Source organism: Lampetra fluviatilis, chromosome 3, assembly GCF_964198595.1.
Source record: "Lampetra fluviatilis chromosome 3, kcLamFluv1.1, whole genome shotgun sequence".
NCBI lineage: Eukaryota > Metazoa > Chordata > Hyperoartia > Petromyzontiformes > Petromyzontidae > Lampetra > Lampetra fluviatilis.
The window spans coordinates 28553255-28574597 of NC_136277.1; the positions used below are offsets into that span (position 1 = coordinate 28553255).

General features: G+C 46.8%; 1 protein-coding gene across 1 annotated transcript in view; it reads right to left on the reverse strand.

Moving 5' to 3' along the window:
* LOC144955813 (integrin alpha-11-like) overlaps positions 1-21343 on the reverse strand; it is a 100546-nt gene that overhangs the window by 70504 nt on the left and 8699 nt on the right. Inside the window, 1 exon segment of the mRNA XM_078886005.1 lies at positions 18592-18715. Within this exon segment, the coding sequence (XP_078742131.1) occupies positions 18592-18715 (124 nt within the window).

A 21343-nucleotide genomic window follows, 5' to 3' on the forward strand; every position in this document is an offset into this window, starting at 1 on the left:
GTTGCGGTGGGGTTGAATGATTGGCGATTACAACTACAAAATTCTTTCTCTTCGAGGGTTTTTGAAACCAACTGCCCTGCTGACATCATGACCTGTGCACTCGTTTTTAGTATGTTTACATCTTTGGTCATGAGAGCCTTTGTAAGTCTTTCAAGACTTTCAAGAGGATCTGACCAATCAACTGTTATCGGTCGTTCACCCCTACTTCACCACATTGATCAGTGATGTGGATTGGTCTGGGGGGTCGGGCGGGGGGAGTGGGTCCCGGGGGGCTGTTCAGATTTGATTCACGACTGAATATTAGCTTTGACTTGGAATCAGATTTGGGTCACTGAGTTCATAGCGGAGTGCATGGACCACTGCGCCACTGCTCCCCGCAGCCAGTGATGTTCATCAGCAACTTTATTTACCCTGCAAAGTCTCAGTGGGTCTCAGAAGGGGTCCTGCATCGAGATGTTTGCCCCATTCCATGGTTGAGTGTTTGACGCTTGGGAGGAATCTCGGGGGTGACACTCAAAGTTCCGCACGGTTAAATTCGAAATTTGCTACTGTGGTGTCCTCTACTGGCTTCCTGTTTTTGCATACGCTTGGCTTGTGTAAGAGAAAGCTAAGTGTTTGCTGCAGAGGAAAAAACCCACATGCAACCCATGTCAGAAAACCTACTTGCCGTGCTGTTCCCCTACATCACCGGTGGCCAACTGGTGTCTCCCGATCCGCACGCGGTTCTTTACTCCGCCACATGCGGCTCTATCGAAGGGTCGTAACGTACTAACGCAGTAGCAAAGGTTAGTGAATGTGTCCCATGCTGTGCCAAAAACTGTCAATATATACACTTATTCTAGATTTGAAGCTTTCGTGACTGCAAGGATTCATACTCTTAGTTCTTTCGGTAAAGTCACGTAGGTAAAAAATGAAATTAAAATTAATAAAAATAAAACAATAAAATCACGCCAGATTTGCTATTCTAGCTGTGACGGTCCCACCTGATGACGGAGACTTGTGTTGCTTCCGAAACGTCGTGATTTTATTGTTTTATTTTTATTAATTTTTATTTCATTTTTTACCGACGTGACTTTACCGAAAGAACTAAGAGTATATATACACTCATATATACACACACGCTTGGCTCCCTGCAGAACTTGGTCTGTGACAGGTTGGCCACCCCTCACCTAAATCTACCCCAGTGCTCTGCACGTGATTGTGTCACATGCACCAGTGTTTTCATCCCGGTGTGTGTTCCACGAACAACACCCCACAACATTTCTGAATTGCAAGCGTGTATCACCGGCACGTGCAGCGAACCACCCTCCGACGGTAATGCGAATAATCTTCTCTTCGTGCGGCGGGGGGTTGATCAGGAGACGTTTGTACGTACGCGTCGGGGTTTGGCGAGTGAGCCGATGGACGGCTTCGGGAGTAGCCTGGTGATGGTTATCTGAAATGGGTGCTATTTCAGATAATCATCAGCGAATGGTCCAAGTGGCAAGAGGCGTTAAGGTTGGTGACCACGGTCGCACTGAGGGCTACTCTCGATTCTCCGTGAAGGCCGAAGATGGCCGCATCTGCCGTGCGATGAAAGGAAACCCGCGGTGGCTTTATTTAAATTCATAGCAAAGTAGTCTGGTATGTCTCGAAACGTAATTGTCCTTCCCTCCCCTCCCCTCCTAAATAATTGCTGTCAGGCATAAGTAGATGTGTTTTTGTTCATCGACAAAGGATATTTTGCAGTGGCATGGTGAATCAGGTTTTTCCTAGTCGTATCACATCCACGTTTTAAAAAAAAAAACATTACTTTGTCAATGTTGCCCCACCTCCCCCACCCCATCGCGCGCACATTTCATGCCCAACAGCGCACGAGGAAGAGGGTTGTGTGAATGACGGTGCGTGAGGAGTCGTCGGTGGAAATAATGAAATAATGGTTGCCACCGAAAGAAAGAAATGCTCGAAAACTCAGGTAACGAAAAAAATGGGGGGGGGGAAGAGCTCAGACACAAAAACACGTGTGTGTGTGGGTGGGTGCCGGCTGTGTCGGCGGCTACCCCAGGGCTCGACTGCGTGCCGCCGTTTTTTTTTGTTGTAACCATCATCATTATGCCTCTCCGCTCAGACACACACGGCCGCGGTTGCGTAAACCTCCCCCCCCTCCCCCCCCCGGGGTATCAGAGTTGAGGCTCTAGAACCGAGCGGTGCAGTCACAACAGAGCACATGTGTTCTCTCTTCACGCACAAGTGTTCCATATTTACTCCGTTTAAAATAAAATAAAAGAATGAAAACATTCCGGAAACTATCAATAATTCTCCGCGCAAACTCTCTCTCTCTCCTCATTCCACACTCGCTATTATATGACCTTGTTATTCACCTCTTTCCTTGTTTTTGCCATCAATTTTCATCCTTTATTTGACCAGACGAGAGCCTGTTGAAATCCATCGCCTCCTTTACAAATCAAAGTCCGAAATCACTCGAGGTGATCTGATTTTGGGATTCGGGCTGTTCCACCGTACGACAATGTGCCATCCTTGTCAATGGGATGACGTCCCAGTGTATTTAACGCACATGAACAGTCCTTTGCCCGTCGACTACTGGATGAGGTGCCTCCCTCCCCAAGCCGTGCGGATCGTGGGGTATATTCCACCATTTTCGACCACAGTTTGTCTGTGCACGATGGCAAAGGTGGGTGACCATAGATGAGGGAGCACAGAAGCACAGTCGAAAAACATCGTACTTTGCTGCACTGTATCGTCTGCGGCCCACCCCACAGCCATCTCAGAATCAATAGCCCATGACACCTGTCACGTATGTACGCATGTATGTTGAACTTCTTTCGCACCGTACGTTGCCAACTGTGCATCGTTGCAGGCTCACACCCTGCTGAGCTTCTGAGACCTGGCGAGATGCGGCGGCGCATTTTGCGGGGTGGTTTGATAACGGGCGTCACAAAGTGACGGCATTCCGTGGCGAATTCTCAGCAGTAATTACCAGACGGCTGTAAGAATAAATCCGCCGACTGTAAAAACGTTGGCTCAGCTGGCGAGCGACTTAATCAGCCGTGATTAAAGCTACCTTTTATTTTCACCCCAACCACACACACACACTGTGCCTTAACTCGGGTCACATTTGCAGCTGGAAAAAATATTGGTGGCAAACTTCGTCAAAAGCCTTTTGTTTTGCCGCGTATCCTTTTGCGTAACTCTACCACTGCCAGCCTCCTCGTAATGTCCATAAAAGAATGTTACCTCTCACGCTGGAAAAAAAAGACATGTTTGTTATTTTTACTGCGCTGAGAAGCTCTGCGTGATCGCTCTCCTGTGCCGTTTCACTGCCACTCTTCCCTTCGCTCACCCGCCCCCTCTGCTCCATCGTGCACGGTCGTCGCCCCACTGCTCAGTCCATCGCTCAGAGCGGAACTCGTTAACAACTTGAGGTGCTGAAAATTTCATTTTAATGGCACGATGGAAGTCCCGGAGCAGGTTTCGGAGGAGAGAAGTTGAATTTTATCAGTCCATAAAATCCAAAGGATGTGGATTTGGCACATTACCATGGATGAAGGCTTCTAGAATGAAGTTCTGGAAGGAAGGATGACACTACATGACTCTATTTACCAGTCTTCTACTGGTAGGAACCACCTGGTTCCACCAGCCCACAGGGAATTATTGTGTCCGTCCGTCGTGCATCCAAAAATGGGAGGGGTGGGGTTGGGTGGAGAGGGTGGGGAGGAGTAGGGTGGGGAGGGGGGGGTGGGGAGGGGCTGGGTGGAGAGGGTGGGGCTGGGTGGGGGATGGGAGGGGTGGGGCTGGGTGGGGAGGGGCTGGTCACCCCGTGGTGCCCTTATAAAACTCAACGTTTAACCTACTCACGCTGGCTTGTGCCCGCCCTCACAGTCGGGCATATTTGCGGAATACACCACGCCGCCGTTGGCCCTGGCCATTGACCGAGCAACCCGCAGGAATGTGTTTAAGCACTCTAGCCAAATGGCACTTCCTTGGCTCGAACACTTTCCATCCTTGTCCGATCTTGAGCTCTCTTCATTTCACTCCACTAACCCCGTTCCTTCAAGTTGCATCTTTATTTTTCTCCCTCTTGGGTTCTTGTGCAATTTCCTTAACTCTAGAACGCCCTTCCTTCATTCAGCTTTCCCATCTGACAATGTGCCCAATCCATATAGGTTTGGCCTTTTTCTGGATTGTTCTCATCATACTGCTCCTCAGGTGGTACTGCCAAATGAAATGTCTGGTCTGGACCTCTTGACTACGGTTCTGTCTCTGGCTACCTCGAGGTGCGAATGAGGTGGCTGCAGAAGTGGCCCGAGAGAGCTACTCGTGAGAATGTGATAGTTAACGTCATTGCGTGTTGATTATCTCATAAAATGAGGGCTTGCTTTCGTGCCCAAATGTGAACGCAGGATTGATCAGAACTCTCACCCACCCCCAAGTCCAAACTCTCCCCCCCCCCCCACCGTCTCTTCCCAGAGTCGATGCTTATCATTCCGACTCGGTCTTTAAGATGGCTTTATTGGAGCGAAATGACGCAGATTGCAAGCGTCACCGGTAAGACTGCGGTCCTCGATGAAAATTCCACATTTCTTATAAATTGGAGCTGGTCAGGGCAACCTGCCCCACTTAGATAAGTTCAACCAGCACCTCTAGGTTATAACTTAAATGGGCGGATTCAAACTACCTATCTTGTTTATTGAGTGCCCCTGAGACCATAAACATTTACATTGTATTTATATTTACTAGAGAAATAAAATTGAATGTTTTTATAAATATATAATCTGTTCTAGCTGCTTCAATGGGACATTTTCTAGCATGAGGTGATGCACTACTTACTGCTCATGCCATGCCCATTGATAACATGATTTTAAATGCAAGCAGGGGGGAAATATTAAAATAATTGATGATTTTGGAGAATGTGTCCAGTTGCGTATGACACCTTCAGTGACATTTTCTATGCGTTTGTGATACAATATGGTATATGTATATTTGTTGAACTTCTTTCACACCATACATAGCCAACCGTGCTAATCAGAGGTGCGATTTAGGGAGGGGTGGGAAACATCACTCATGATGTTATATTAAACCGGAAACTGGTCTCCGTGCTATGTGAGCCCTGTGTCCCGACGAGAGGCAAATGGCTTTTTACCTATCTTATTTCACAAGTTAAAGGGTACGCAAGCCAGTCATGCCAGTGCAAAAGTTCAGCAAATGCCAAACAGCTCATAAAAGCAGTGGAATTAAAATTGACTTAAACACGAAGTGAAGCGTTTATTTTTGCATAGTTTCCGTGAATTTGTTCCTTTTTCATATTTCTAACCCAGCTTCATCAAGCACACTAGGAAAATAATGGGGGCTTTGCTCCAAGAGGCAATTCCAGCACACGGTATGCACCAAATGTGTTAAAGGTCCAACTTTGGCTTCTTGGGAAAGCGTTACCCAAAATACCACAAGTGCCGACCACTGCAGCAGAAGCGTGCCTACAGAAGCATGCCTCTTGTCTTCATTATTTGTTGAAATGTTTTTCCTTGCGAAACCGCCGTCATTGAAAAATGAGGCTTATTTCAGTAACACCTTTTTTTACAAGGTTTGGGCAGAGAAAATCCGGTTTTGTTTTAATTCCATTGCTTCCAACCCAACACGCACGTAAAAGGTACCATTTATTTATACTCTTAAACAGCTCGTTGAAATAGTTTTGTTTTTCGTGCCCTTGTCAACGTACTGAAGGCACTGGTTGAAAGAGCGGAACCATGCCTGCGTTTCTGGAAATCCCTGCTACAGGCGCTCGGCTCGGCTCGGTGGCGTAGATGTCGAGTGTGCAGGCGATACAACTGCACAGGGCCCCAACGGGCTAAAGGCCTCCGGGCGCTTCCCCACACGGCTCGGCTTGCGGTGTCATTGCAACCACAGCTCCATGCACGTCTGAAACCACGGCCCTGTCAATGTGTCTTAACTCCCCGATGGTCACCAATGCTGAACCATCTTATGAAATTTCTACGCCTTTAAAAATAAAATAAGAATAGGTTTTACCCTTTCTTACTCTTAGGTTTTTTCTGTAAAGTCACGTAGGTAAAAACAATGTGATTTATTATTATTTTATTTCTATTATTATTTCTATCATTTTATTATTTATTTTTATTATTTATTTTTGCCTACGTGACTTTACCGAAAAAACCTAAGAGTATGAATCCTTGCAGTCACGAAAGCTTCAAATCTAGAATTTACCCTTTCTGGCAATAAAACATATATTAAGATGTTCAAATACCAAATAGAAACCTTTTGCAAGAAATCAAGTTCGCATTAACCACACGTGATTGTGCAAAAGGTTTTATTTGGTGTTTGAATATCTTAACACCTGTTTTGTTGCCAGAAAGGATAATACCTATTCTTATTTTTCATACTCTGATACTGCCAAAAATGTCCCATTTTGTAGCCTTTAAAAATGTTATGGTGGAGCGGCGGTCTGCGGCGGTGTGCGATTGTGCAGTCGACATCACATCGCGAGACAAAGCACCAATCGCACATCTCGCTGAGCAGCGCAACCCTTTGTGTTACTGAACGGGTCCGCAGAAGCGGAAGTCACAGACATCCCGAAATGCAACTTAGAAAGCGGCATGTGGCACAGCACATATCAGCTGGGTCTTGGCGAGACGCATAGTGATTGTGGCCTGGTGGTGAAAACGCATGCCGAGTTTCATCATTTTTCTCCTCCCACGGACACTGAATTGGGTCACAGATGGGGCTGCATTTCGACTCAGAGGTGACGTCCTCCCTGGTTAAATGGTGGACGTAGGGAGGGAGGCAATACATGGAAGAGAGGCCCTTGGAGAGAATGGGCTTGGCACGAAGACTGGGGGGTGGTTTAGGGGGATTGCGGAGGAGGTGGGGTAGTGTTTTGGTCGACCTGAATATTTTAACCATCAACAACATATAAACCGCTTCGTCAGAACAAACCTTGGCGTATTATCATCACAACGGTTGTTGTTTACGATCAAGAGACACGGGCTCAGGAATGGGTGACACTTCGCAGCCATCGACAATAACATTTATCGTGATCTCGTTTTGCAATACAAAAACGGAAATGGCTGGAATTTCTGTTGGATTGTCACGGTTCATGTTGAAAACAACATATTTTTCGAATTATACTTAAGAAAAACACCATGGGATTACGTAACCTGAAAATCCATCGAAAACATGATCTTTCAACGAAATATTACCTGTTTAATAACAATAATAATCTCCAATGCTTTATATTCTTGGTTTTTTCGGTAAAGTCACGTAGAAGGGAAGTAATAAGAGAATATAAATTATTGTATTATTTCCCTTATTGTTTTATATTTATATTATTTTATCATTTCCCTTCTACGTGACTTTACCAAAAGAACCAAGAATATGAATCCCTGCAGTCACGAAAGCTTTAAATCTCCAATGCTTTGTTAATTCAATGCTGGTTGAAGGGCTCTCCATGCCGTGCCGGTCAAGGGGCTTGTTTTCACTATACTTGACCACGGCTGTGAAGGGAAGGAGGCATGGTGCACGGGATCGGTTTAAATATTGCTCTGCAATGATTTTAGCCATGGCCGGGAATACAACACAAGGTTGTCAGGTTCAATAACACAATGAGTGAATAAGCGCACCACCGCGCCACCCCATCTCAGACGCGGCCTTTTAAAACAAAACAATCTCTTCACTTGAAGTAATTTTTTTTGTGCCTGTTAACCGCTCTGAATATTCTGCTGGGAATAACAGCTGCATGACTTCACTCTGCATTGCTGGCTGTGTATGTCTGTCCAAAACCTCAAGTATTATAAGAGCCATTCGTTTCTCTGGGAGAGATCAGACAAGTGCCAGCACGCAAACCCTATCCATTATCAGAGCGAATGAGTCATTTTCGGCAGGCAACGAAAGATGCCTGCCGTGGTGTCATGGTTACCACACCGGACTTACAAATCTAAATCCAGAAGGCCACCAGTTTGACACCCGGTATGGCAGCTGAAACAACGGTGCAGGTTTCTTATACCCCCCCTCCCCCCACCTCTATCGACCCAGCCATTTCAATGGGAGCACTACAGTTGATCAGCAAGTCGCGTGCGGTGAGGGTAAAGTGGCCAGCGTGGAAGAGTAGGCCAAATACCCTCTAATGGGTAGGGGAGAGGGGGGGTCTATTCTGCTCCCTTTCAGTGGAGACAGTTCTGCCAGTTGTGGCATGTGTAAGTAATTGCAGGGCTGCACCTTTACCTTTTAGAGGATGGAGCATATTGAGGCTAGAAAAGAGCAGGAAATTCGCCGGTTACTCGTAACATTATAATTGTCTCTGATGGCATGAACTACTCTGCCTGCGTCACTTCTGAAAGATCCATTCGGCGCGTTCGTCAACCTAAAACCATAATTGTTTCTTCTCCAGCTAGGCAATTACTGCATACCAAGCCGGCGTTCCTTCTCAAAAAAATTCTGACCCCTGTGTTTGCCGCCCGTGATTGGGGCCTCATCACGAAAATAAAAGCTGATTGGGTTTCCTCCCCTCGTTTATCCAAAATCAAACCAAGGGACACCCCCCACACCCGAGTCCCATATCCCCTCGGTCCGTTATAATCTGCGATGTCAACGAATTCTCGTCCTGCGATTATATCGACGGCCCCCACTTCGTGACGCAGCGGCAGACGGCAGTGCAGCAAAGCCCAACGGTTGTGTTGGAGTTCTATGCTCAAGGTGGTCTCTGTGCTCCCCGTGTTCGCCAGCACGCACTGATCAGCGGCGTGACTGGCGGTCGAATAACCTCCACGACACCCCACGGCGTTGGGAGGCCCTCATCCAGCAGTGGATTGACAAGAGGGCTGCACGTGTACCCGAGAGGCTATTGAGGCAACGTCTTGACGAAGGGTGGCCTGGCAGTAAAGATGCTGGCAATCGCATGATGCAAACGCTTCATGCCGTCGGGTGGTGGAGCAGCGGTGCGAAGGTTAGGGGCCGTCCATAAATGACGTCACGCGATTTTGGACGATTTTGACCCCCCCCCCCCTCGTCACACGGCGTCACAAATGTCTGACCCCCCCACCCCCCTAGGTACGTGACGTCATTTATGGACGGCCCCTTAGTCCGCCGCGCTATAAACACAGCAATCTGAGTTTGATTCCCGGCCACGGCTAAACACCGGTGGCGTTTGACATCCGAACTGCTCCTGGGACCCTCCACGTCGCTAAAAGCCGCATTGACAGTCGCGGTGAAGTATGGTCGAACAACAAAGGCCGATGGAGGCCACGCGACCGATACGGCCGCGGCGGGGGTGGAGAGGAAGCACAGATGATGGGGAGAGAAGAGACATGGGAGGATGAAGAGAGAAGAGACATGGGATGATGGGATGAGGCAGAGGGAAAGGGAGAAAGACGGAGGACAAAGAGACGGCTTCGAATTCGTGTTCCCGGAATAGCGAGCGAGATGATGATGTCGTACGAGCAACGAAGAGCAAACTGCTCGAGATTCAATTCTCAGTGACTTAGCCATTGTGTTGCTTTGTCGGAGAGGTGGTGAATGGAAAGACCTAGATAAAGGTATTAAATACTGCGATTTAGCCGAATATTAAAACGCTTAGTTTCAACACCGCCTCGTTATAAATAAAACAATATGTTTTCATTCCTTAAAACACGGCCGACGAGCAAAGCGGGATTATTTTGTTTTGTATCGAACAAGAGCCCGGTACAGAGCGGCGAGCGAACAAGGATGGGGTGGTGCGAGTGGCGGCGGGAGAGGATGTAGGCAGGGCACAGATATTCCACGGACAAAAAGCAAGCGGCCTTTCTTAATGAGACGTCCCCCCCCCCCGTATGGCCTCATTGTCACAAGGGCCCCGTGGTGCCCTCCCCGACCGATAATTTGTTCAGTGACCCACGCGGAGGACGGGTCACTCGCCCCGTGCTTTAACCCCCCGGTGGGAGAGGTTAACGGCTGCCGATAATGACCTTGCTCTGAGACCTGCAAGAAAGAAACTAAAAATATATATACTTACTATACTAAAGTACTTCATATATATATCTTGTTGGAGTTTTTTTTTATAAAAAAAATCTGTGCAGGAATGTTTACCTTCCCTAAAGCAACTTAACAGATTCCATGAATGTTCTCTGGAATGTTTTTCTTTTATTGTTCAACAACAACAAAACTGCGAATCTGTTGTTTTCATCAAAGTGGGCGTCCTGAAATTATTTAATGCCGAATTCTTATGCAGGAATGGCAAGCCGAGATCGAGCGCCCGCTCCTGCTGAATCATTCAAACTTTTTCGAAGAAGGCGAACAAGTCTCATGCGACACGGTTTAGAATAACTTAGGGGCCGTCCATAAATGACGTCATTCACCTGGGGGGGTGGGGGGGTCAGACATTTGTGACAATGTGTGACGAGGGAGAGGGGGGTTTGAGAAATGTGACGTCACATCAAAATACGCAACTTTAAATAAATATAGAATTGTTATAACAACACTCCTACAACATGAGATTGCAGCGCCACATCAAATACGCACTACAATGACAATAGTGTAAAGCAGTTTTTTTTTCGAAATGGAAATATGGTTTTGTGGGGGGGGGGCAGAGCTTTGTGACGTCATATTTGAGGGGGGGGGTTTGACTTTTTGTGACGCCGTGTAACGAGGAGGGGGTGGGTAAAAAATCGTCCAAAATCGCGTGACGTCATTTATGGACGGCCCCTTAGGAAGCGCATCGCGTTGTGAGCCAACGTTGGCTGGCGAGAGGGCTTTGATGTAGTCGTCGTGTGCGCGCGCGTTGTCTGCATATTACCCACACAGTAGCACCACGCACGTGACACATCCTCATCAAGGGGCATCATTAACGTTGGCATTCTCGAAGATCATCCCATCTGCTTCACGTTGCGCGCTGAGATTCCAGTTTGTTGATTTCAAATCCGTCCGAGGGCGGCCGTTATAATGCGATCGGCTGGACTCCCGATGAGAGTGGCTTCCTCACGCACGCTCGTGGGTGGCGACATGGGATTTGGGGAGTAATGGGTGGAGTTTGGCTGGCGGGGAGGAAAGTGGAGAAAACTCCGCGAGAAATTATTTTATTTTGGTAAGCGGCTACGGTTGCCGTGGCGACCCGCGCGAAGAGCTACTGCAGATGTGTTGATCTCCAGCGAGAAAACTACGCGCACAGAGCGCAGAGAGACAGAAACTCGGTTCGACTCTTGCAGCGGTGGTCGCGTGATTCTCCGCGGCCTGTCTCTCATAAAGGGGCCGTCCATAAATGACGTCACGCGATTTTTGGACGATTTTTGACCCCCCCCCCCTCGTCACATGGCGTCACAAAAAGTCAGACTCCCCCCCTCAAATATGACGTCACAAAGCTCTGCCCCCCCCCCCCAAACCATATTTCCATTTTGAAAATAAAACGTGCTTCAAATCTCTTTCAACTATTGTCATTGTAGTAGGTATTTAATGTAGCGCTGAAACTCTGATGTCGTAGGAGAAAACATTTATTAAAAAGTCTATTTAATGAAGGAGGACGTGTCTATATTTATTTAAAGTTTCACATTTTGATGTGATGTCACATTTCTCACCCCCCCCTCGTCTCACATCGTCACAAATGTCTGACCCCCCCCCCCTAGGTGCGTGACGTCATTTATGGACGGCCCAACGTTGCATCTGCTTATCAGTGCGTGCGTGCAAGTCATGTGACGCTCACATTTATGACACTGGGAAAAGAAAGCCACAGCGAGCCCCGAACGAGACTCGCTGCTCCACGCGAGTGGTGTGCTCCACCGAGCAAGGCGTGTAACAATTCATCCCTCGCCGGAGATTCGATAATTTGTCACGGTTCGATTCGAGAAATGTATCTTTTTTTTAGGCTCATTCATATCGTGTTTCTCATTGTTTCTGTTACTCTTAGGTTTTGTCGGTAAAGTCACGTAGGTAAAAAATAAAAATAATATAAATAATAATAGAAGTAAAATAATAAATCACGACGTTTCGGATGACGGGGACTTGTGTTTTATTTATTATTTTGTGTTTTATTTATTATTTTGTGTTTTATTTATTATTTTAGTGTCGTGATTTATTGTTTTACTTCTATTATTATTTCTATTATTTTTATTACTTATTTTCATTTTTTTACCTACGTGACTTTACCGAAAAAACCTAAGAGTATGAATCCTTGCAGTCACGAAAGCTTCAAATCTAGAATTGTTTCTGTTATTCTACAGTTGTGTTTGTTCCACGAGCCTAAATCTGGCATAAGCATCCTCGCAAACATTAAAATCCGCTCGCCGCTTAATAATAAAAAAGCAGCGTTTAAAGCGAAGTTGAATCCGGCAGGGAGCGAGTTTCCCTGCGCCCCCATCATTGAACAACATTCAGGAGAACGCAGAGAGAACGCGGAGTTCCATAAGCCTCCCTTAACCTTGCACACGGATCCTTGACAGTGAATGTTCGTTGATCGTCTTCCCATCTTGGCGCCCCTCGGCCTACAGAGTTTTACCCCGTGTTATGAATGTCTGCTTTAACGACTCCACGGAAGGGACTTAGGGGAATTCATGACTTCATATATTACACAAAAAACACCCGTAAAGGATGGTAACATTTGATTTATTTCGGCATTTTAAACATGCATATGTTGATTGGATGTTATCGCCAAAATACATGCCATTTGTGTTATCGGAGCCATGTCATGTTTATGTGTAACGAACACAAATTCTTAAGATTAATGTAAACCCCCTTTTTTAAATCCACTCCTGTTTCAAGGTCTCCCCATGCCGTGTCAGTCAAGAGTATATATTGATGGTAGTGGGGAGCGGTAGTGTAGCGGTGCGCACGCTGCGCTACGAACCTGGCGACCCGCTCACGGCCAACACCAATGACGATTATCTGAACTGGTCCTGGGCCTCTCCTCGGTCGACTCAGCCTCAAATGAGTACCTGGTGCGATGTGTAAACATCGCCACTGGGGGGGAGACCAAGGCAGTCGGGGCGTGGTGTTGGCCACCCACCCCCCCTCGTATGCCATGCTGGCCTTCATAGGTCCTCGCGAACAGCACTTGCCCCAACAGCCTGTTCAGGCATTACGGGGGACCTCTTGTTTTGTATATCGACCACACTCCTCCGTGCTCATCAGTGCAGGAACGATTCAGATATCACCCGCCACTGATGCGAGCCACGGCTGAGACTCCTCGGGTCACCGGTTTCAATAAGCCAAGTGTGCGAACCACTATGCCACAACTCCTTGTCCATGAATATGAAACCAAAGCTGGTCTCGGGCGAAATACCGAACTTTACGTCACGTGTTTTGTGCGGTCATTGGCAACACGACTGACGCCATTTGTCCTGCGGGTTTAATCATGCGTGGGGTGCCGAGATTAGAAGCCCGGATATCAGCGGTATCGGCTCAGTAGTTTGACGGAGGCATTCCGCTCCCAACCCACTGAACCATCTATCATGTTATTTTTTTCATGATGGAAATATAAATTAACAAAAACTTTTACTGTATTGTATTGTTAACAAAGCACTTTATTTTAAGAATAATAGCACTGCAATGAATTATCTTCATGAAGAAGATGATGATGGAGTGATGGTGCAGTAGTTTGGTCAATATACAATACAATAGAGATCCCCCGTAAAGCCTTAACAGACTTTGGGACAAGAGCTGTTAGCGAGCACCTATGAAGGCCGGCACAACACACGCCCCGACCGCCTTTGTCTCCCCCAGTGGCGGTGTTTACACATCGCACCAGGTACTCATTTGAGGCTGAGTCGACCGAGGAGAGGCCCAGGACCAGTTCAGACAGGGCCAAAATCAGAAGCGAGCGATATATGAACTGGTCCCGCGACCATCCTCAATCCGCCCTGACCGGCATGGTGAAGTATAGCTATACAACCCTCCATGACTGACACGGTATGAGGAAAGCCTTCATGACTGTAAATAACTTTATTATAATATTTATTGAGACTTTTACTCCCAAAACCATCATTGGTTGCAAGATGATTCCTCGTAATCGGTCCCAAAATAACTTCTGCTGTAGGGATTTCTCACATTTTACGAAGGTTTGGCGTTTACCCTGGACAATAATCGAATAATCCTCATGTACTTACCCTCCTCCAAGCAAATAAACAAACGTAGGCCTGCATCAATGAGAAGCAAACCTATCACCGCCATCTCAAACTCTGGGGCCTCCTATGGGTGAGCACTGTTGGACCTTGATGGCTACAATTACCATTTGTAAGCAATTTATTTAAAAAAATTCCAGGCTCCTGTTTTTGTCCGTGCCCCAGAGAACTGCCCATGTGAATCAACCATGAAAAGATATATTTATAAAATGTAACAAACAAAAAACAACTCCTGCGTCGCGCGGCAATCCAGCGGGACACCAATCTTAACCACAACCGAAAGGGGCTTTTGATTAAAGCAGTCTCATCACCATTCTGGATGGGAAAATTGAGCTATCGCTGGCCCCATCTCACAACCAAAACGAGGAGCCGGGAGACTGCGTGCCATTTTACAAAGTAAAAATGTCTGCCAGGATATTGGTTAAAAACCTCAAAGGGATTTTAAATCGCAGCTGTGTTCAAGATTCTGCTAAATTATAACCAATTACACAAACGTGAATATGCTGGTTCAACAGAATCTGTTTTAATAGGTCCACACCTCCGATTAGCACGGTTGACTACGTACGGTGCGAAAGAATTTCGACATACATACATATACAAATAGCAATTGTGCCTATGATTTTTGGTTTATAGAAGTGTCACGATTCTACCTCCCCTCCCAGTACCCCCAAACCGTGATTCAATTAAACGTCACAATGTAGAACAGCGATTCCATATTGGAATCGATTCTTTTTTTAAAACATCGCGGTGAATGTAGCAGTCACTCGTCACTGCAGAGCTCACGTGAACCCATTACAACATAAAATAATCGACGAACATCCAATTTGACGTGCAATTCAATGTGTGCGTCACGAGCTTATGAAATCGATATGAAAATGCTTGAACCGATGCATCTTTACGACTCCAATGAACACTTTTAAACGAGCAAAGCCACGAACAGTAACTTATCAGCATCGGCATATCCTTAGTAAAATCTAGGGTTACCACCCATACATATTTAGAATGAGCGGTACCTGCAGCAGAGATCTCCTCAGTATTATTTTGACTCTCTTTTCACTTCTTTAAATGGCTTTGTGGATGTGACACTGCTGCTGTTGTCCCAAACAACCTAATTGCCAGGATATATGACTTTTTTTCGGTCTTGTATATATGTTTTTGTATCTCGAGGGAAGGCCAATTGAAGCTAGCAAGCTCTCTTTTCCAACACTTATCTTTTGATGTGTGACATTCCCGTGCCTGAGTTTTCGTCCATATATATTTTTTTCATGTTGTTCAATTCAAAGGTGGCCTGCCCTTAGCAACAACAACAACAAAACCAATCGCTTAATTCGGCCTCGCTGCTGTGGCGCTCACTTGCGAGATTTACAGTGGCGGTGCGAGCTACCCGGAAGGCAAGACACATGCCAGGCCACACATCTGTGTCGGTGGTGGAGGGAGAGGCCGGTGGGGAACGGTGCCGGTCAATCCGGCACCAGACCAGAGTGACGGTGGGGGGGGGCAAGTAGCCGATAGACGAGGCGTGGTAGGGGGGGGGGCGCAGTGGGTATTTCAGAGGCGATCGTGTAACAAGGAAGCAGCTGAAGCCCTGCAACATGAGGCCACTTTTTCAGGATCAGTGGCTCGAAACTTTGGTCTCGAGAGACTGCTCGCCTGGAACTCAACGTTCTACCGAAGCAAAGTGCCTCGGGCTTCCTGCAGCTTGAGGCAGCCGCACACCTGCAGGGCTCGGGGATATAAGATAATAAGCTTTCTTTTTTTATTTCTCAAGAATGCCCGGCTGAGAATGGGGATTTTTTAAATCCTTTATATTAAGTTCGCTTGCTTGCTTGCTTGCGTGCTTGCTTGCTTGCGTGCTTGCTTGCTTGCGTGCTTGCTTGCTTGCTTACGACCGTGCAAATCTTTCGGTCGTTTTTTAACCCACTTCCCGTGATCCAATCGAGCTGACATTTTGCACACATACTCGTTGTGCGTGACAATAAATTTTCGTGAAAATTTTTTTCCCAAATTTTACACTGTTTAGGGGGAAAATAAATAAATATTTAATTACCAATTTCTTAATGGTGGCAGACAATCATCTGACCCATAGGTGGCAGCCATCTCAAGCCAGAGGACGAGAGGACTCTAGCCGCCCCGATGCCACGCATATAAAGGATTTATAGTGAAAAACTTAGTTTTTACGGGTTAATTTTGTTGTTGTTGCAGAAGGGTCTTGCTCTTAACGTTTGACCAATTCCACTCTGAGTCTTTTGTAAGTGCGTGGATATCAGAGGACACCGGAAAAAGCCCCATGCAGATGAGTGTTTCATGCAAATGGAACCCGACTCTGTAGTCTTCCAGCGCCGGATTTTAACAGACACAGTCGAACGGCACTGAGTTATAACACGGTGAACGCTCGGCTCACGTTCCTGCTCTAATGGCAGCTTTACGTTGGTCAAAGGTCAACACACGTAAATTGTTGCCGTTCCAGCGATCTGTTTGACAGAAAATGCCAACATCTCGTTTGTTTCCATCTACGTGACGCACTTATTGACGTATTTATTTTTACTTTAACCTGTTATTCAGTCACCTTAAATGCTGACTGGTGTTATATTTTATTGACGAACGATTTGCATTCCGTTATCATAAATGTGCACGCGTACATACCTTGAACACAAATAAAATGTTCCGAGCCTAAAAAATATAGTTTAAAACATTTGTGTTCGAATAACCGCCTTGGTTCCGCGTCCCTTTGAAGTGAAGGTCTCAAAAAAAGCAGCTTTAGAACCCGCGTGGGTGAGCTTTAAGCTTGCGAAATGGAAGGGCAGCAAACGAAGGTCAAGATGAAAATAAATCTCCCTGTGGGAAGTGCGGTGACCGGGTGGCGAGATTGTGAATCGGCCAGACATATTCATAGGTAAATAGATGGAGACCTTAATTTAAAAAGCAGGCGAGAGAACACATTGAGATCAGATGGGTTTTGTTTTTGTTCAAGGGACCTCTGGGTCACAGCAATGGCAGAGTAAACAAATGTAATACAGCAAGCATAGGGCTGCATTTCTTTTCCAAAAACAAATGATTCGTGAATTAATTAAAAGTTGAATTTTAAATATCAAAAAGTGAGGTATCAGCCCTAAATTATTGTATTCATTTTGTTTGAATCGCCCATCAAAACCTGACTGAGGAAATGGCTTTTAAATTAACAGCAGATGCCATATTGTTCCGTGTACGAGGAGCATCGCAGATGAAGTAAAAATTGGCCAAGTTTCGTCTTCATGCTGGAAGGTGCCATCAAATGTCGAAGGGTGTCTTAAGTTGCGTGTAAGGTTAGCAAAGTATGTAATCTTGGGTGGTAATGTATTATTAAATGCCTTCAAGACAAACTTAGACGAATGCACACCTCTCCCTATGCACAGCGCAAGGCACCCAGTGTTACCATACGTCAATGGGGATTACCTTTACGCAGTGCATGCAAACGACAGGAGGTACAAAAACAATGTGCATGCATAATGTGCATGCGTAATGTACGCTGATTACCATATAAATAACCCAGCCGGCAATGGATTCCCATTGTAATTTATATGCATTCATTAATCCCACCCCCATTCGCACGTGAAGGGCTCACAAGTGGCGTTATCACATCTACCCCTCTGTTTAAGGAACGAAACAGGAGAATTTCTCAACAAATTTGGCTGTCCGCCTGATGATGCTCGTTGTAATTACTGGCGAAACGTCGCGCTCAGATGTTGTGGATTTGCTCTCCAACACACCGGTGTGCTTAAGTAGCAACTAATTGGCACGTTCTGTTTACGTGACAAACCTTACTAATTGTCTCTGTCGGGTAGTGGCGGGTTTAACGACACATTGATATTGACGCCATCTAACCCCCAAAAAAAACCCCTATATTAAGGATGATATTGGCCGCGAAAGCCTACGTGTTAAACTACCCAGTGCTATTAACGATAGTCAAAGCAATGGACGTGATCGTTCGCAGTGGGACAAACGGGTAAAGCCGAATGGAGAAAGTGGGAGAAGGGCAACCGCGTCGCGTGACCTCGGGGGGAGGGGGACAAAAACTTAGGCGGGCGCGACAGCGTCAATGTCAAACAGACTTTGAACACGTGTTAAACGCTCAACGGAATTAGCAATTGGTACTCTGTCCGCTTTTGTCGATCAGGAATTCTGCTCTGGCTCTTCATTCCCTCTATGTAAACAAGGAAAGGCTGCGACGCCCCATCGCTTAATTGTAACAACAACAACAAAAATCCAGCTCCCTCAAATTACCAAAGACAGTTTGCATATCGAGCGTAAGAATTGGGAAGGAGGCTGAGTTTCATTTGATTTGTTACACGGGCAAGGATCCCATGTAGCCAGTTGCCCCGGCTATTCTACAATGGAGATCCGTGGCGCGTGAGCGCAGAAGCAACGGGCAGGCTTCAATAGAGGGGCGGGGGGGGGGGGCCTTAAATGGTCGGGGGGGGGGACTGAGCGCATATGAGGGTGGTGGGGAGGTGCCGTGTCCCCTCACCATTTCTCCCCGCTGGAGTCGACGTGCTGCTTCACCGTGTAGCCGAACTGCGTCTCGGCAGAGCCGGAGAAAATCTGCGCATTTTTCACGTCCACGTTGAACGCCCGGCCAAGCTGGCAAAATCCTGCCGTCAGAGTGGGGGGCGGGGAGGGAGAAGAGTTAAAGAGTTATAACACGAGTTTTACCGCAGTTGACATCGGGTGTTTTTTTTTCTTTCTAAACATGCCTTCAAATTGTAATGGTCTCCATATATGACAAAATAAAATGTAAATAATTTAAAACATCGAGATACTTATTTTCTGCCCGAGTGGAATGCTGATCTTCACACAGTGCTCGACTGTAAAACCACAAACGAGACGGAAGGGGTCTGTCCAGCCGGGGGCCACCGGTCCGTGGGACTGAATGTTGGGATTTCACCGCTGCGTATGATCTCGTGGTTGTGCTGTGTAAGCTTTCGTCGAGGAGCGGTGGCGCTGTGGTTCGCGCGCTGCCCTACGAACCCGGCCACCCGAGTTAGATTCCCGCTCGCGGACAACACCAGTGACGATTAGTTGAACCGGGCCTCCCCTAGGTCGACTCAGCCTAAAATTAGTACCTGGTGCGGTGTGTAGTAAACATCGTTACGAGGGAAACAAAGGCGGCCGGGTGTGGTGCTGGCCACCAACCCCCTCGTGTGTCGTGCCGGCCTTCATAGGTGCTCGCGAACAGCACTTGCCCCAACAGTCTGTAAGGCTATACGGGGGGTCTTTGTCTTTGCTGGAAAGCTCTCCAATGCCTTTTCGAATTGTACTTAAACGATGCTCGGCGTTACGGCCGACGGGTCGCCCCGCGTAATCTGGCGATGTTTTAATATTAATGTGGCGACAAAACGCTGCCCGGAGATGCTCCGAGCACACGGAATGAAACGTCGGACGTCTTTCATGGAACCTGTGGATTTGATAGCCCGGCGATCGGGCAGCTGGAGCATCTCGTGCGCGTGCTTCCCACCGGGCCCCATATTTCCACGAAGTGCGCGCGACTCCATTTCCCACGGCCACATCGAAATGTGTGCAGGGAAATTGCCTAATAACACATCCACTGCGCTCACGAAACACTCCGTCACATGGTGATTTTCACGAGTGAAGGATTAGGTGCCAGTTAGCATCGCGTCCCAAGTCTCAATCGTAAACGGTAAAATGGGGTAGAGCAGTGGCACAGCGGTTCACGAACTGAGCCACGTGCTCAGTAAGTCAGGTTCGATTCCCTGCTACAGCTACAATCAGTGGCACGTGATATCAGACCCGACATCATATAGCCCTCTTCATCTCTAATCTGCATTGACCAGCGTGGAGGAATATGGTCAGACAACCCCCATGGCTGACATGGCAAGGAGAAGCCTCCATTCAGCAGTAGGTTTACAAACGGCTGTCAATGTATACATTAAATTAAAAAGCTATCATCAGATAATCACTTTTCCAAAAAAATGCGTATGCTTTGTCCAGGCGTATTTTGGAGAAACAGATCAGGTCTCTCTGGTCGAGCGCTAGCACAGATTAACAAAGGATGCCCGTGAAACTCATTGAGAAACCCAGTTCACCCTGAGACCCACTGCGTTGGGGAGAGAAATGACATTCATAGCAGTCTGTTAGGTGCCCTCGCCGCCAAACACTGCTCCCGTAAATTCACGCTCGTGGAATCGGTTGACAAATTGCTAGATATTTTTATTTATTCATGTTGTTGTTGTTGTTTTCCGTGTCAACACTTACAATAGTGTTTGCCACGGTCCCAGTCGGTAAGCTAAACGAGCGGACCTGGCATTCCATCTACCCTGGGGGCACACAACACGCGCTGATGTGATTGCAGTGGCGTCAATGTTTTCGTAACAATGCTATTTGTGACGATGAAAACGATGATGATGATAATTGTTGTTGCCCGTTGTAAAATCAGCGACGGGATTTGTTTCAAGGAATGCACAAGTTGGCGCGATCACCCAGGGTCTAGAACAAATAGCATGCACCCAGACCAGATTGTTTCGTTTCTGTTTGTTTCAGCTCTGCTGTGAAACGATTTCCAAGAATATTGAACTTGCACGATTGACGATTCCTTCATACGTTGAAACAAATATTTTCATCACATTCAATTCCTTTGTATTGCGACACTCTGTCTTTTTTGTCGATTGGAGTTAGATGAGATCACAAAAACTTTTCATTCACGTAGCGACTGCACAGCCCAGACACAAAGCATTCACTGCCATTAATATGAAGTGGAATGCCAAGAGTGAATTCTTTCCGAGTTATGCCTGCGATCTGAAATTCTCTGGTCCCTTTGAAGGCACTTTTATATCGAGGCGGTTGGGTGACTTTAATGGGATTTGGCAAAGACCATCAAACCATTGGCTTTCCACGTCCCCTCTTCCTCTTCTCCTCCACCCACTCGTCCATCCAATCCGCCCCCCCCACCCCCCCTTCGACACTTTCTCACTTTTATTGGTGGTTCACAACTCTCGGCCGGGCATTATTGTCGAGACTTTTAAGACTTCATCTCTCTCCTCTCTTCGTTGAGTATTATTCACCGGTGGTTTTACAATTTGCGAGCGCTTCTTCCTGAGTTGAGGTGTACTTTTGATGTCGAAGAAGCGACGGCGTGGAACATTTTATAATCTCCCTCCACCTCCCCACCTCCCCCCCAACCAAAAAAATAAATGTGCCAAAAATAAGATTCCAGCACATCTAATAACGCGATAATGTGTGTTAAAAGTGATGTACGCCTTTGC